The 17,316-nt window shown below is 40.7% G+C and overlaps 1 protein-coding gene across 3 annotated transcripts in view; it reads left to right on the plus strand.

Moving 5' to 3' along the window:
* Window positions 1-17,316, plus strand: part of LOC126950207 (zinc finger protein 92) — a 138,989-nt gene that overhangs the window by 93,928 nt on the left and 27,745 nt on the right. The window contains exon 2 of one of the 3 annotated variants that reach the window (XM_050783490.1): window positions 7,346-7,407. In XM_050783490.1, the coding sequence (XP_050639447.1) occupies window positions 7,374-7,407 (34 nt within the window). In that variant the 5' untranslated portion in view covers window positions 7,346-7,373. Of the gene's footprint in view, window positions 1-7,345; window positions 7,408-13,771; window positions 13,998-17,316 lie in introns of those variants that run through there. The other 2 variants (XM_050783489.1, XM_050783488.1) reach the window with 2 other exon arrangements.

A 17,316-nucleotide genomic window follows, 5' to 3' on the forward strand; every position in this document is an offset into this window, starting at 1 on the left:
TAAAGGCTTCCAATATCCTTTGTCATCATGTCCATGTGCATAACAATAAAGAGATAATGAGAGTCATACTGTCAAATATTAAATTTGGAGGGATATTTCCAAGTTGGAAATTGGAATTTAAAGGAAAGCATCTTTTGCTTTTCATGTACACTGAAAGTAGTTGAAGTTCTTTTCTCTCTGACATTACTATCTCTAAGTCCACAACACAGACACACAGAATTTAAAATGTCTTATCTAATATTAAGACACTTATGTGATTACATAATTTTGTACTGTTTAATTTTCTTAACAATTTTATGCCCTCATTGGTCACAAATAATTATTATCAATATCTTTTTTCTTTTGATTTCAAAGTACCCTTACTTCATACTCTCTGTCTTACATTTTAAGAATCATAGACAACAAAAGGACACTATCCCTACTGAAATAAAACATTAACGTATACATTTTATTAACAAAATTGAAACATACTTTTCAAATTTGTGAATATATCTTAAAAAGCAAATTGCAAATTTAAAATTGTATGAGACTGTGTGAGTAAAAAATTCAGAGTTTTTTTTGTTTTTGTTTTTTTGTTTTAAGACAGAGACTCACTCTGTCACCCAGGCTGGAGTGCAGTGGTGCCATCTCGGCTCACTGCAGCCTCCACATCCTGGATTCCAGCGATTCTCCTGCTTCAGCCTCTTTAGTATCTGGGATTACAGGTGTGCACCACCATGTCTGGTTAATTTTTGTATTTTTAGTAGAGATGGGGTTTCACCATGTTGGTCAGGCTGGTCTCAAACTGCTGACCTCAGGTGATCCACCCGCCTCAGCCTCCCAAAGTGCTAGGATAACAGGCATAAGCCACGGCGCCCGGCCCAGAGTTTTTTTTTTTAATAAAAAGGGAATGCTATCTTCATCAATTTTTGCAGATTATTATTCTTTTATTGCTAAAAAGTGTTACCCAGCCGATTAACATGAGTAATATTTTATAACTTAGTTTCGTGATGAGATATGAAATACTATAACTGAATTTATGTTTATATTTATAATTATACTTACTATTAAAAGCTTCTATATCTGTTATTTAGTAACTCTACAAAAATTTAATAAATGCCAAATGCAGATATTTCTAGTTTATAAAAATTAGAACATTTTTGTATTAGCAATTGCTATAACAGAATTAAACTTTTTTATGGTTATCTGCTACAAGCTAATAAATGAGAAAGGCTGAATAATAATCTTAGGGTTTATCACGTCTCAATTTTAAATGGTTGTAAAGAGTATAAAATATACTAAAGTATTTCCAATTCTGAAAAAAAAGTGGGCGGGTGCTATGGCTCATGCCTGTAATCCTAGCACTTTGGGAGGCCGAGGCAGGTGGATCACCTGAGGTCAGGAGTTAAAAATACAAAAGGTGGATCACCTGAGGTCAGGAGTTAAAAATACAAAAGGTGGATCACCTGAGGTCAGGAGTTAAAAATACAAAAATTAGCCAGGCATGGTGGCAAGCGCCTGTAATCCCAGCTACCCAGCAGGCTGAGGCAGAAGAATCGCTTGAACCAGGTAGACAGAGGTTGCAGTGAGCCAAGATCACTCTATTGCACTCCAGTCTGGGCGATAAGAGCGAGACTCTGTCTCAAAAAAAAAAAAAAAAAAAAAAAAGGATGACTGAATTCTGAACAAGTTCCGATATCTTTTATAATAATAACATTCAAAATTTTAGTTATATATATACCATAAATTAAAATTAGAAAAATGAGAAAACGTAAATGCAATTCTAATTCAAAGGTAATATTACAAATTCTTTCAAAATTTTTAAAATCCTTTCAAAATTTATAGCCTAATAAAATTCAAGAAATTGATCTTTTAATTTGGAAACTTCTACTGCATTTAGCTGTTACTCAGTAAGATATATTACTGAAATTATTAGAAGGGAATTATTTTAGCACTTTATTGAGAAAATTCTACCTCATTCCATCACTTACCTGAGTCTTGAACTCTCACTGTTAATAATGCTGACGAATAGACATTTACCCAAATGAGTCCTGAAGTGAGTCTATGTATGAGGGATGAGGCCCCCAATATATACTTACAAGGAAGTAATGCCATTAGCTCATCCCCCTCCAGGCCCATAATTTTAATGTAAACTCTGTAAGGATGACAAGCCCTAGCTTTCTGATAATTAGAAATGGAGCCACAAAAGGAAAAACTGAACTGAATTACTAGAAAACACAATAGGAATAACTGGGTTTTAAATTATTCTGTGTGAGCTCACTTTTCCAGGTAACTTTGGCCTGGTAGATTGTATGGTCTTAGTCTTTGGCAACAAAACCAATACCTCCTAATAACCAAAACATTAAAATAAATAGAAAACAGTGCCAGATTTCCCAATGTATGCCCACCGGTTGAAGTGATTCAGGGTGTCTTCTACGTATATTCTCCAATGGTCTCTAGTTTTTTCACAGTCAGAATTACACCAAAAGTACCTTTGTGGGAATTAGAAAAATGCTACCTCTATCAGACTTCCATATGCAAAGTCCTCAGTCTTGCAGACAACACATCTGTGAGCCAGTGGACCAGACATGGGAGCAAAATACAGGCTGCTTTTCACCGCTTCTCTCTACTAACTTGTTTAGGTGCATTTACTAAGAGCAGAATGCCTCCATTTTAAACTCCCTGAGTTTTGAGATAACCTGTCTTCTTCAAGAGATCTTGGCTGGGCGTGGTAGCTCACACCTGTAATCCCAGCACTTTGGGAGGCTGAGGTGGGTAGATCACCTGAGGTCAGGAGTTCAAGACCAGCCTGGCCAACATAGTGAAACCTATGTTGAACCTAAAAGTTAACCTTTTAGTCTCTACTAAAAATACAAAAATTAGCTGGGTGTGGTGGCGGGCACCTGTAGTCCCAGCTACTCGGGAGGCTGAGACAGGAGAATCGCTGGAACCCAGGAGGCGGAGGTTACAGTGAGCTGAGCCGAGATCGGGCCACTGCACTCCAGCCTGGGAGACAAGAGTTTCACTCTTGTCTCAAAAAAAGAAACAAATGAACAACAACAAAAAAAGAGATCTTACTTAGATACGATGTATCGAGCAGTTCTTGTGGTTAATTTGGTCAACCCATTCTTCTATCTCCTCTGCGGCTTATGCTCATAGGAGTGTTTCATTTCATACACTAACAGGAAAGTACCCACTTTTTTTTTTTTTTTTTTTTTTTTTTTGAGACGGAGTCTTGCTCTGTAGCCCGGGCTGGAGTGCAGTGGCCGGATCTCAGCTCACTGCAAGCTCCGCCTCCCGGGTTTATGCAGTGGCCGGATCTCAGCTCACTGCAAGCTCCGCCTCCCGGGTTTACGCCATTCTCCTGCCTCAGCCTCCTGAGTAGCTGGGACTACAGGCGCCCGCCACCTCGCCCGGCTAGTTTTTTGTATTTTTAGTAGAGATGGGGTTTCACCGTGTTAGCCAGGATGGTCTCGATCTCCTGACCTCGTGATCCGCCCGTCTCGGCCTCCCAAAGTGCTGGGATTACAGGCTTGAGCCACCGCGCCCGGCCGGAAAGTACCCACTTTTTAGCAATCTTTTTCTTTCTGTAAGCCTATGAATCTTAAAACAGAACAACAGTTCAGCTGGTTTATGTTCAGCATGATATGCTGTCATGTGTCATCTTTGATTCTTTAAAAAATTCCTCCTCAGCTGGGCACGGTGGCTCATGCCTGTAATTCCAGCACTTTGGGAGGCTGAGGCGGGCAGATCACGAAGAGGCAGGAGAATAGCTTGAACTGGGAGGCAGAGGCTGCAGTGAGATGAGATTGTGCCACTGCACTCCAGCCTGGGCAACAAGAGCCAGACTCCGTCTCAAAAAAATAAATAAAAAAAATAATAATAATAATAGCTCCTCATTTGACCTCAGTCAGAACTACTCACCTTATCACCTTATATAATTTTTCATTTTCTTTTTTTTTTTTTTTTTTTTTTTTTTTGAGACAGAGTTTCGCTCTTGTTGTCCAGGCTGGAGTATAGTGGTGTGACCTCGACTCACTGCAAATCCCGCCTCCCGAGTTCAAGTGGTTCTCCTGCCTCACCCTCCAGAGTAGCTGGGATTACAGGCACCTGACACCATGCCTGGCTGTGTTTTTGTATTTTTAGTAGAGACAAGGTTTCACCATGTTGGCCAGGCTGGTCTTAAACTCCTGACCTCAGGTGATCCACCTGCCTCAGCCTCCCAAAGTGCTAGGATTACAGGCATGAGCACCGCGCCTGGCTCACCTTATATACTTTTATTGTCCACAAGTTTTATTCTCACTGCTCTCTCCAACCCAATTTAATATATTATGTTCTGCCATTGATAGGCCTTCCTATGTTAACCCAGTTGGCATTTTTAGGTATTGATTTGTCCTCTTGAAAGGCCTTTCAAGTTTAATTGAAATTCGTTTCTATTTTTCAAAGAAAAACTGTCATGTAAAAATCCTGTACTAAGAAAATATATTTATTAAAACTAAAACTTTTTAGTTTTAATAACTAAGACCTTAGTTATAAAGGCTTTAGTTAGTAAACTATATAAGCCTCAGTTATTAAGGTTTTAATGATTAAAACTAATAACTCTTGAAAGCCTTTCACGATCAATTGCAATTTTTTTATTCCTCAAAGAAAAATTGTCATGTAAAAATCCTATATTGAGAAAATATATTTATTAAAACTAAATGTAAAATAAACACATTCCAGAGCAAAAAAACTGAGAAACTTTGGTGCTAGCCAACCCATCTTACAGAAAATATTGAATGAAGATTCTTAAGGCTAAAATCAACTGACCACAGATAATTTGAATTCACATAAAATGACAAAGAGTATTGGTAAATGTAATTGTTATTACAAAAGAAAGTATAAAAGAATATTACTTTTTCTTTATGATTTTAGTTCATTTCAAACAATTGTATAAAAATATGAATATAGGCTGGGCATGGTGGCTCATGCCTGTAATCCAGCACTTTGGGAGGCCAACGCGGGCAGATCATGAGGTCAGGAGTTCGAGATCAGCCTGACCAACATGGTGAAACCCCATCTCTACTAAAAATACAAAAATTATCCGGGCGTGGTGGTGCACACCTGTAGTTCCAGCTACTCCAGAGGCAGAGGCAGTAGAATCACTTGAACCTGGGAGGCAGAGGTTGCAGTGAGCCAAGATCGTGCCACTGCACTCCAGCCTAGCGACAGAGCGAGACTCCATCTCTAATTCTAATTGTAAGAATTAGAGAAACAACTAAGGGTATAATTCCAAAAATATGTGAAGAAAATTATGAAAGAAATTAGAATGTTACACAGTAATTGTTCTCTTAATGCAAAACAAAGCAGAAGTAGAAAAATGTAACAAAATGCATGAGATATATAGAAAAGAAAATAATATAACAAATATAAGCACAGGTATATATATATATAATAACATTACTTATAAAAAAGATTAAACAGGGCCAGGCGCAGTGGCTCATGCCTATAATCCCAGCACTTTGGGAGGCCAAGGCAGGCGGATCACTTGAGGTCAGGAGTTTGAGAGCAGCCTGGCCAACATGGTGAAACCCCATCTCTACCAATAATGCAAAAATTACCTGGGTGTGGTGGTGCATGCCTGTAGTCCCAGTTACTCAGGAGGCTGAGGCATGAGAATCTCTTGAACCCGGGAGGTAGAGTTGCAGTGACCCAAGATCACGCCAATGCACTGCTTCAATGCCATAGAAATAAAAAATACAATTTAAATATTTAACAAATGCAATGTGTGTTCTCTAACCGTAGTGAAAGAAAATTAGAAACTGATGATAGTGATAAATCTGTACAGATACGTAGACATTTCTCCTTGAAGGTGAAAAGAAAATTATCCTAAATAAAGTGCTTGTAAAAGTACACCCTCAGGTAAAGCAGGCTTGCTTCTTTGTCAGATTTATCCATGCTTAGTCCAGCCTTAGAGAATTTTTTCTTGGCTCTATTTCTTAATAGGCTCCATGCTGAACTCAGTAATTATAGCTAAGAAACAGTAGCAAAGTTAGAAAGACCACCTTTTGAACTAAATTACGACTTCCTGAAATTTATCTTGAAATCCTTTTGTCCAAAAAAAAAAAAAAAAAAATCTATGTCTATAAAGGAAATCTCCATTTGTAAGGTGTCTGCAATACATTAAAAATATTTGGTTGAACATTGTGGCTCATGCCTGTAATCCCAGCACTTTAGGAGGCTGAGGAGGGTGGATAACTTGAGGTCAGGAATTTGAGACCAACCTGGCCAACATGGTGAAACCCCATCTCTACTAAAAATACAAAAAAATAAAAAAATTAGCCAGGTGTGGTGGCAGGTGCCTGTAATCCCAGCTACTTTGGAGGCCGAGGCAATAGAATTGCTTGAGCCCAGGAGGCGGAGGTTTCAGTGAGCCAAGATCAGGCTATTTCACTCCAGCCTGGGTGACAGAAAAAAAAAAAAATAGAATTGTTTTAAATTTACACAAGTCATACATTTAATATGCTTTTCTGACCATCTTCTCTTAACTCAACTTTTACTTACACTGTATTTTCGTTGGTTGAAAAAATAATACAACATTTTAGCCTAAATTGTTAGTTCTGTGCTTTAGAAATATACGTTTTTTGTTTCACCTAAGTTGTCCCATTAGGAACGCAAACTTGTTGCCTAGATAAAAATTGCTTGCAGCAATGAAACAGGCAACTGGAAGTTTGATAGGCTAAATGAGAAAAATAAAAAGTATTTAAAAGCCAGCAGATTAAAATTGTTTAGAAAAGCTATAAGATCTGCTTCTATATTTTTGTCCTTATGTCTATATGTGTTATGTGTATGTGACCATACTTGGCAAATGAAGGTAGTTTTTAACTTGTTGGTTAAATAGAAATAGCTTTGTAGGCCCGGCACAGTGGCTCACACCTATAATCCCAGCACTTTGGGAGGCCAAATCACTTGAGGTCAGTAGTTCGAGACAGACCTAGCCAACATGGCAAAACCCCATCTCTACTAAAAACACAAAAATTAGCTGGGTGTGGTGGTGGGTGCCTGTAATCCCAGTGACTTGGGAGACTGAGGCAGAAAATCACTTGAACCTGGGAGGCAGAGGTTGCAGTGAGCCAAGATCATGCCACTGCACTCCAGCCTGGGCAATAGAGTAAGACTCCTCCATCTCAAGGAAAAAAAAAAAAAAGTCTTCATAATAATCATTTAAATATAATTCAATACTTCAGCAAATTTTTGGTTTTGAGCCTGTGGACTCAGGTGTCAGGATGGGTGGCCACGTTGAGGCTTGGCAACAAGTTCTCAGTGCCTACACTGGCAGCTACCAGACAGAATCAAGCCCAATATGACTCCTTCTTCTCTGTTCCAGCTTTGCCTCCTCGCTCTTCTTTAAGAGGATGGATTTTTCTTCTGCCCTGTGCTCCACACCTTGTATGTAAATTCACGACTTACTCAAAACCTGCCTTTCATAGCTACCTTGTGTGCCGCATGCTTACTTAAGAGCGAAGATGACTGGGAAATACAATGAGAATAATGCCTGTTTCATAGTTTCAAAATCCTTTTCTATAATTTAAAATATTAAAATCATATTATGGTAATTTAATAATAATCATAACATTTCTGAGTCATTTTTGTGTTAAAATACTAAAACATTGGCCAGGCGCGGTGGCTCATGCCTGTAATCCCAGCACTGTGGGAGGCTGACGCAGGCAGATCACAAGATCAGGAGTTTGAGACCAGCCTGGCCACATGATGAAACCCTGTCTCTACTAAAGATACAAAAAAGGTAAAAAGGTAAAAATAACTAGACCTAGCAGACATGCTTAGTATGCCCCCAAGAAGCAACTGTAGATTATATATGTTACACCATCTCAAAAAAACTAACAAACAAAACATACAATCCTAAGAAGACAACTGAAACTTTGTGTACATTTCTCCTACATGGTAGGCCAGTTAAACATTTATACAGATATTTTATTGTAATTTTTTTTTTTTTTTTTTTTTTTTGAGATGGAGTCTCGCTTTGTCGCCCAGGCTGGAGTGCAGTGGCTGGATCTCAGCTCACTGCAAGCTCCGCCTCCCGGGTTCCCGCCATTCTCCTGCCTCAGCCTCCCGGGTAGCTGGGACTACAGGTGCACACCACCTCACCCGGCTAGTTTTTTGTCTTTTTTGGTAGAGACGGGGTTTCACCGTGTTAGCCAGGATGGTCTCGATCTCCTGACCTCGTGATCCACCCGTCTCGGCCTCCCAAAGTGCTGGGATTACAGGCTTGAGCCACCGCGCCCGGCCTTATTGTAATTTTTAATGCATGTTTCCTGGTAGTATAAAAGCTTTCTTATGCAAGAAGGCTGATGTTATAACAGAAGCTTAAAGGATATTAGGAAACATGTTTTCTTCATGGGACATTTCTGAAAAAGTCTCCAATGATAAGGATACTTATTTCATTAGAATAGTTGTAAAACGGTTAAATAAAGTATTATAGATCCACTAGTATTGAGCAAAGCTAAGTAAATTGATTGGATTGCTTTTGCAGTTGCAGATTGATGACAATCAGATCCACTTAGAGTGGAAAAAATGTGTTGACCCTTATAAAATAGTCACTGGAAGGCCTATGCCCCTAATAATAGAACCTCATGCATCTTCTGCTACTGAAGTCTAATTATCACTAAATTCAGCAAGGCTTTAATGCATTATGGCCAAGCATATTTTCACCAGGTAAAGAAAGCTAATAGTCTACTGACTGAGGATTGTAAAACTCTTTATACTCTAGAACCCAGAGATTGAGTCTGCTTGCATCTGCACTGCAGCAAGACTTGAGGATCTTGAACCTTGATTTGATAATCTTATAACTCAGAAGGGGCCCTCCAATCTCTTGCAATTGTTAAGGTAAAGCTAACCAGGGAAGATTCTTCTCAAAAGAAGACAGCAACCTTGATGTAAATAGCTGTTTACACAAGATCAAAAATCAAGACATCTCTGCTATCATGACACTCTTAGTTCACAGATTTTTTTATGGCTCTATAAATAACAAAAATAAAAAACGGGTCTCTTGTGTGCACTCATGGGTTATACTTTTATATGTAGAGAATTTTGCACCAAACCTTATATAAGAACAAACTTAGGCCTTGATAGGTAAAAGATGAAGGGCCAGCGTAGGTGAGAAATTTTAATGGGACATTTGTTGCCTTATAATACCAGAAACAGAATATTGGTCCACTGCTGTTAACCTACTTCATAAGTTAAAGAGAGCTTGTTCAGAATTGGTTAGGGAGCATTGCCAGGAAGCCATTACTCCTCTGAATGGGCATAATTTTTAGGTCTTTTTTTGCCATGGTTTAGAGTAAATGAGGCGATGGTTAGAAATTTATCCCCCATAATTGGTTCTATAGCAGATTCTACCGTAAAGGCTATGGTTGGTTACATGATAGACTTTAAACTTTCTTGTTAAAGTTGTGCTAAATAATGAATTTCTCTGGATTGCTTACTGGATAAACAAAGAAGTATCTGTGCAGTTGCTAATACTTGTATTTGCACTAGAGAAATACATTGGCTATTACAGAGATTCAGTTACAGGAGATTAATGAACAGGATGCTTGGTTGAAATGAATAGATGTTTATCTAGCTAATTATTTGATTTATTTAATTTTAGTTGGTTTGTTCATGGGGACCCTGGCTAAAAAGCATACTTCAATCTCTTGGTATTACCCTCCTGATGTCAAAATAGTAGTCTCCCTACCGCACTGTATTCTCTCAAAAGTTATAAATGTTTGCATGCAGTCATCTCTAGAATGTCAAATGGTTTCTCATTAACTGGAATAACAAAAACTCAAAGACATATGTGACCATGAGGACACCATAACCTATAACATAACAGATAAGGACAAAAACCCAAAACAATGGAAACTAAGTGGCGCTAAGGCCCTGAGTTTTGGTCACAATCTGACCTACATGAGAACTTAACCAAATGGAAAGAATTTTTAAAACAAAATTATCAGAGGCCACTATTCGTGACTGAGCGTGTGCACTAGGCCCAAACAGACCAAACCAAACCAAAATAGAGTCCCTCATGCTAAATGTCACATAAACTGAAAATTTAAGGAAAGAGGTAGATCCTTAAGATCTATAGGCCAGGTTTTGTTTTTCTTGTGTAAACAGTAGATTTCAACACAAGGAGGTCCTCTTACTGTAAGCCTTTAAAAAATATAATAACCTGAAGCCCTTATTTCCACTTTACAAAACCCACAGTTCTCTTACTTCACAGTGAGATTTGAAACTAAATAAGTACATTTTTAATGGTGACAGAGTGATATCAATGTCTAAAGTTTTGGTCTACATCTGAAAATTGAGAAGGTAACCAAATGGGAGAAATTGTTAAATTAATTATAGCCTAAACCTGCCCCCTTTCCTGTATAAGTTTGGTCAATAGGTGTTTTTCAAGATAGTAAACTGAAACCTAACTAGATATGTAAGTAGACTGTAACACATTCTTGTACCAACCACTCTGTTTTTGCCAATAAAAAAGTTAACTGTTCAAACAATGTTCAAATAAGGCAAATCCCAAGCTGTAATCCATCTGGCTGTTTCAGTACCTCACTTTCATTTTCTCTGTGTCATTTTGCTTTTTCTGTCCATAAATCTTTTTCCACCAGGTGGCTGTGCTGGAGTCTCTCTGAGCCTACTTCTGGATCCACAGGCTGCCTGATTTGCAAATTATTTTTTGCTCAATTAAACTCTGATTGGTTTTAAAGTTGGTTGTTTTTAAGTTTTCAAATTTTTTACAATAAAAAATAATGTGTTGGGCTTTCATTTTCTAAACTCATCCCTCAGTGATTTTCCTGAATTATTCTACCTTCTTTCAAAATGCTTCTGCAATTTCTTTCTTTTTTTTTTTTTAACTTTCGAGATAGGGTCTCACCGTATCACCCAGACTAGAGTGCAGTGGTGTAACCAGTTATGGCTCACTGCAGCCTTGACCTTCCATGCTCAAGCAATCCTCCTCCCTCAGCTCCCCGAGTGACTGGGACTACAGGCATGCACCATTATACCATTATGCCCAGATAATTTTTTAGCTTTTTTCATGAAGACAGGATCTTACTATGTTGCCCATGCTGCACTTGAACTCCTGAGCTCAAGTGATTCTCCCACCTCAGCCTCCCAAAGTGCTAAAATTACAGATATGAGCCACTGAGTGCATCTGCAGTTCTTGAGAGGAGTATTACCAATAATTAAACAGTACTATATGGTCACAAATTCGAAAGGAATCTGGCATCTATTCTAGAAGTGTCACTCTCCAGGATTTCAAGCATCTAAGGCAGTTACTTTAGTAGTGTTATTTATGGAGGTGCATGGGCTTTGGGGTCAGACAGAGTTGATCCTGAATCTCAGCCCAGCCGCTTAGTAGCTGTGGGTCTTTGGACAAGTTTCTTGATGTGCAAGAGTTCTATAAACCACATATGCAAAAAATAAGGCAGAATGATACTGATGGCAAAAATGGTAGCAATTTTTTATCCCTTCTATATCCATGCCCATTGCCAGGGACTTTTACAGCTGTTCCCATTGAGATCCAGAATCTGTTTTCTGAAACCTAGATCTGGCTGGCCTCATTTGCTCAAGGCAGTAAAAATATGTGAACATGACAGTGTGCTAGTTTGGGGACTAGCAGTCTTGAATGCTTCTGTTTTTCTCTCACAGTGCTGCCATCTCCATGAAAAAAAGCCCATGCTAGACAGCTGGAGGATAACATACCATGGGGGAGGAGAAGCAAGGTGTCCCTGTTGACAGCTCCAGAAGCAGAAGCTCACATCCAGAAGCACAGCTGCCTAGTTAACAAGCAGCTGATAACACATGTCTGAAGGAGCTCAGCTGAGATCAGAAGAATTGCTCCACTGAGCCCAGCTTAAATGACTGACTATTTCAATTGTGAGCTAAGAAGCCTTGGCTGGGCTGGGCACGGTGGCTCATGCCTGTAATCCCAGCACTTTGGGAGGTTGGGGTGGGTGGATCACCTGAGGTTGGGAGTTTGAGACCAGCCTGACCTACAAGGAGAAACCCTGACTCTACTAAAAATACAAAAGTAGCCGAGCGTGGTGGCGCATACCTGTAATCTCAGCTACTTGGGAGGCTGAGGCAGGAGAATCGCTTGAACCCAGGAGGCGGAGGTTGCCGTGAGCTGAGATTGCGCCATTGCACTCTAGCCTGGGCAACAAGAGCGAAACTTTGTATTTAAAAAAAAAAAGTCTTGGTTGGTTTGTCATGCTGTAATACCTAACTAATACATGCACCCAGTGCAGTTAGGATGCCAGGATTTAATGGCAGGTTGATTAGTGGTTGTTATAGTTACCTTCCAACAGTTGGCACCCTAAAGGTACTGATTTTTTTTTTCTGCTTTAAAGTTGGATGTTTTGTAAGAGCAATATTGAGTAATGCAGAAAAATATGTAAGCATGTTTGCATGTGATTGGTAGTTGTACTCACATAATCCCCACACCACAGGAGAAAACAGATAAACACACCCTGGCCACTAGGGCCAGGCCAAATAGCAAGATAAGTTTACCTTGAATCTATTTTCTCTATATCTAAACACTGGAAGTGATGACTGTGGAGAGATCTGAAGACATAGAGTTTTAATCTCCTGTGGCCCCATCATCTTTTGTTTACTGTCCGATCTCTGGAAGAAAGGTGGGCAACAGGTGGCCAGCAGTGGTGTACCTGTGGTTATTTTATTCCTGCTGCCCTCTGCTCTTTCTATGGTGACTATCTGTTCCATCCTCAAAACTGAAGAAGGATGTTGGTAAAGAGAGGCTGTCCCTTCACTTCTGGCAGAAAAGGGATGTTCAGGCCCTTCACCGTCCTGATGTCAGGGCTGCACTTCAATGTGGCAGCTGTTGGCCATGTGTGGCTACTGGCTGCCTGGAATGTGGCTGGTCTGAACTGCAGTGTGCTAGAAAGGTAAAATACAGAGTTAATTTCAAAGATTCAGTTCCAAATAAATATATATACTTTATTAATAATTGCATATCACGCACATATTAAAATGATAAGGTTTTAGATATATTGGGTTAAATTGTTACAATCAATTCCACCTGTTTCTTATTTATTTTTAAAGTTTGGCTCCTAAAAAATGTACAATTCATGTGTCGCCCACATTTTATTTCAGAGGATTGCCTTATTTTTAAAATTTCAGGCTGCCTGCTTAAAAAACCAGAAGCCGGCTGGGCGCTGTGGCTCACGCCTGTAATCCCAGCACTTTGGGAGGCCAAGGTGGGTGGATCACGAGGCCAAGAGATCAAGACCATCCTGGCCAACATGGTGAAACCCCGTTTCTACTAAAAATACCAAAATTAGCTGGGTGTGGTGGTGCGTGCCTGTAGTCTCAGCTCCTTGGGAGGCTGAGGCAGGAGAATCGCTTGAACCCAGGAGGCAGAGGTGCAGCGGACTGAGATCGCGCCACTGCACTCCAGCCTGTCGACAGAGCTAGACTCCGTCTCAAAAAACAAGAAACAAAAACAAAACAAGAAAACCAGAAGCCAGGAAGGTCATAAAATCTGAAAATTTTGAATAATTGGTATTATATTCTTTGCATTTGTGAATAGCCATATATTATTTATAAATGCATATGGCCTTATTCACAAGGTTAAATGCAAATACCCTCTAGGGTGGGCCTGACTCAGCTCAGGGAGGAAGCCCTGTCTGAAAAGGCTACAGCTTAGGCTGTCACTCTTCCTTCAGCCCAGCATCTGATCACATCTCCTGTCACTCAGGGCCTGAAGGGGAGGGGGCCTTAAACGTTACCCAATCAGGAACGCTGGGCTGGGAACCGTCCAATCAGGCACGCAGCTGGAGCGGACAGCACAGCTTCCGGGATTTGGCGGGGCCTTTGTCTCTTACTGCAGCCGGCGCTCCACGTCTCCTCTTCACTGCTCTGTCTCCTCTGCGTCCAGGGTCACCGATGTGACCCTGTTACCAGCAGGAACTTGGAGCTTCACAACTAAGACGCCAGGATCCCCTGGAAGCCTAGAAATGGTGAGCCTGCTGGGTCCGACATCCCGAGAGACGGGGAGGGTCTGGTTGGAACCGGTTGGAAGTGGCTGTGGCGGGCCTCGGGCTTCCCCGCAGTCTGCTCCGAAATCGGCAGCCCGAGTTCTCCTTGGCGCAGCTCGGCCCTCAGTCTCCTTCAGCCATAAGATGGCGGCTGGGCTGACAGCCGGGACTCCGGGCGTCCTGTCTCCTCCCTGCGCAGTGACTGTGCTTTGGCCTGGAGCCCTCTGTGGGCAGCTCTGCAGCCGCAGAACCGCATCTCTCGCCGAGTGTGCAGGGACGACGGGAGAATCGTCAGAGGAGAATCCTGACTCGGGTGCGGGGTTTATGAATGGAAAGAGCTTTGGTCTGTGCGGTTCCCAGGTCCTCTTTTTTCCTGTTAAAAATTTATGGGAGTGAAGGTATTTTTATTAAAGAACCCTTAATCGAAGAGCGATTCAGGAAATTTGGAGCACCCAGCTATGGTTTGTAGTTTGTGGTCCATGGGAAGGGCTTAAAGCAAACACTTTTATAAGATGCATGATGAAAAAAAGTTTAATAATCGGTTAGGTACAGTTACGTCGTTTTTTAATTTGTATGATTAAGGTGGAAATTTCCTGGTCATGTAATCAGAGGTGGTCAGTTTACAGTTGGTTAAGCCTGAATTTTGTTCCCTCAGTGTTATTTACCCTCCCTTCCCTCCGCCAAAAATACATTCGAGTTTGATTTTTTCAAAGTTGGAACCCAGGGACTAGAGCCACCTCAGTCTAATTGCCTGCCACTTAATTATTTTCACATCCACAAGGGACTGATTTTCCCCTGCAATTTGCACATGTGTCCCAAGCAGGGTCTCAAGTCTACCCCCCATCCCCCATTCCTCCAGCTTAACTCTGGCTTGCAGTAAAATACTAAATTTCAGGTCCTTCTGACATTCCCAAATGCCTACTTACCCTCCCTAATTCGCATTATCAACTGTGTTTCCTTTAGTGTACATTTTCGATGCCGTGTTTTAATTAATCACTTTTGACAAAGCATTGGATGGCACGTTTTAAAAGATTTGTTTCCTGTTTGTAAATATCTCCTATGAGAAGAAAGCAAAGAATAATCCGCTAACGTTGTATTGTAAATCTCTGTGCCTCTTTTCTTTTTATCTTCCTTAGGCACAGTGATCTTATCAGAATGTTTTTGGGTCATGATTGCTTTCCCTTTGGAAACTTTAGGGGGTGATGTGTTCTCAGCCACCCTTCAGTTATTTTTCAGTACTGTCTGGGGCAAGATACCTTCCATGGCAATGTTTGCTAGAGCGTCTAGTAAATATCAGCTCCTGGGTCATTTTCTCTCATAGAACAACCTGAAGTATGGAATGTAGCCTCTCAAGGGAGCAGGTGGATGCCCTGGGACCGAGAGGCATCTCCTGGGCTACTCTTCCTTTGAAAAGCTTACTCCTTGAGATAGTAAGATTGTCTTCACTCAACCCAGCTTTCATTTCTTGGAGGAACATTGCTGGTCAGCCCATCAGATACTGGTGTTGGGAGGAAAACACCAAAATTATTTCTGTCCCCAGGATTCTGTAAGATTTGTGAAAGAAAAAAAAAGTATTCCAAAAGATACAACAAAACCCGTCCTGGAGATCGAGACCATCCTGGCCAATATGGTGAAAGCCCGCCTCTACTAAAATACAAATAATAAAATAAGCCAGGCGTGGTGGTGCATGCCTGTAATCCCAGCTACTCAGGAGGCTGAGGCAGGGAAATCTCTTGAACCCAGGAGGGGGAGATTCCAGTGAGCTGAGATCATGCCGCTGCACTCCAGCCTCCAGACTGTCTCAAACAAACGAACAAAAAACTTGACCCCAGTGAGATGGTACAAGAACTTGCAAAGTAAAATACACCTGAGGTATAGTGTCTTCTGAGAGGATGGTTACTGAGTCTCCTTCTATTGCCCAGGCTGGAGTGCAGTGGCGTGGTCTCAGCTCACTACAGCCTCTGCCTTCCAGATTCAAGTGATTCTCCTGCCTCAGCCTCCCGAGTAGCTGGAATTACAGGCACGCACAACCACGCCCGGCTAGTTTTTTGTATTTTAGTAGAGACTGGGTTTCACTGTGTTGCCCAGGCTGGTCTTGAACTCCTGAGCTCAGACAATCCTCCTGCCTTGGCCTCCCAAAGTGCTAGGATTACAGGCGTGAGACACCACGCCTGCTGACAAATCTGTGTTCTGATCAGCACTGCCACTTCCTGGGTTTGTCATCTTGAAAAGATTTTTTTTACTTATTTTGACTTTCATTTTATTAGAGCTTGAAAGGTAAGGCATATTTACAAAGGGCATAAAAGAGGTGAGTTTCAGGAAAAAAATTAATATCTAATCACATATTCCATTTGTTAAAAATTCTTTTACCTTTTTCTTTTTTCCCAGAATGAATTTAGGAATTTTCTCACTTGTTGTTGTTGTTGTTGTTGAGACAGACTGTCGCTCTGTCACCCAGGCTGGAGTGCAGTGGTGTGATCTCGGCTCACTGCGACCTCTGCCTCACAGGTTCAAGCGATTCTGCTGCCTCAGCCTCCTGAGTAGCTGAGATTACAGGTGCATGTCACCATACCTGGGTAATTTTTGTATTTTTGGTAGAGACGGGGTTTCACCATGTTGGTCAGGTTGGTCTCGAACTCCTGACCTCGTGATCTGCCCACCTTGGCTTCCCAAAGTGCTGGGTTTACAGGTGTGAGCCACCACACCTAGCCCACTTGTGTTTTTTATGGCTGGGTAATTACAAACATAATTCTAAGGCTTAGCTTTTAGAATGCTACCAAGGAAAAGAATAGGGATAATCTCTCTTCCATTTTGGCTGTAGAAAATGAATACATTTCCACAAGAAAATGTGGTAGATAATTGGTGAGTTACATAGATTCACTTTGCAGAGTAAATTTGTTACAGTGAATATGTCCGTTCTGTACCATCTAATCTTGATTTCTGAGTTGCATGCTAAATTTTATGAGATTAAACTTGGTACCTACTAAAAGTGTTCCCATATGACTACATGATTTTTAATGGAAATAATAAAATAATGAATCTGTTGTCTGAAGGTAATAGATAGTTTTGCTTTTCTTATTGAAGTGTGAAATGTAAGCACCTTAAAATTTCCTTCACTCATATTTATACTGTGTTTGAGTAATTTTGCTGGATTTTTCAGACACTTAGTTTCAAAAACCAAGAGAGTGACTCTAACATGGAAATTAAAGCTTCAGCCCAGTGACTCCAGCCATAGGGCTGTTATTGAGCCTGCAAAAAGAGGTTATTAAAGGCCCAGTTAGGTTCTTTTTGGGGAGCCTCC

Source organism: Macaca thibetana, chromosome 3 (genome assembly GCF_024542745.1).
Source record: "Macaca thibetana thibetana isolate TM-01 chromosome 3, ASM2454274v1, whole genome shotgun sequence".
In the NCBI taxonomy this organism is placed as follows: domain Eukaryota; kingdom Metazoa; phylum Chordata; class Mammalia; order Primates; family Cercopithecidae; genus Macaca; species Macaca thibetana.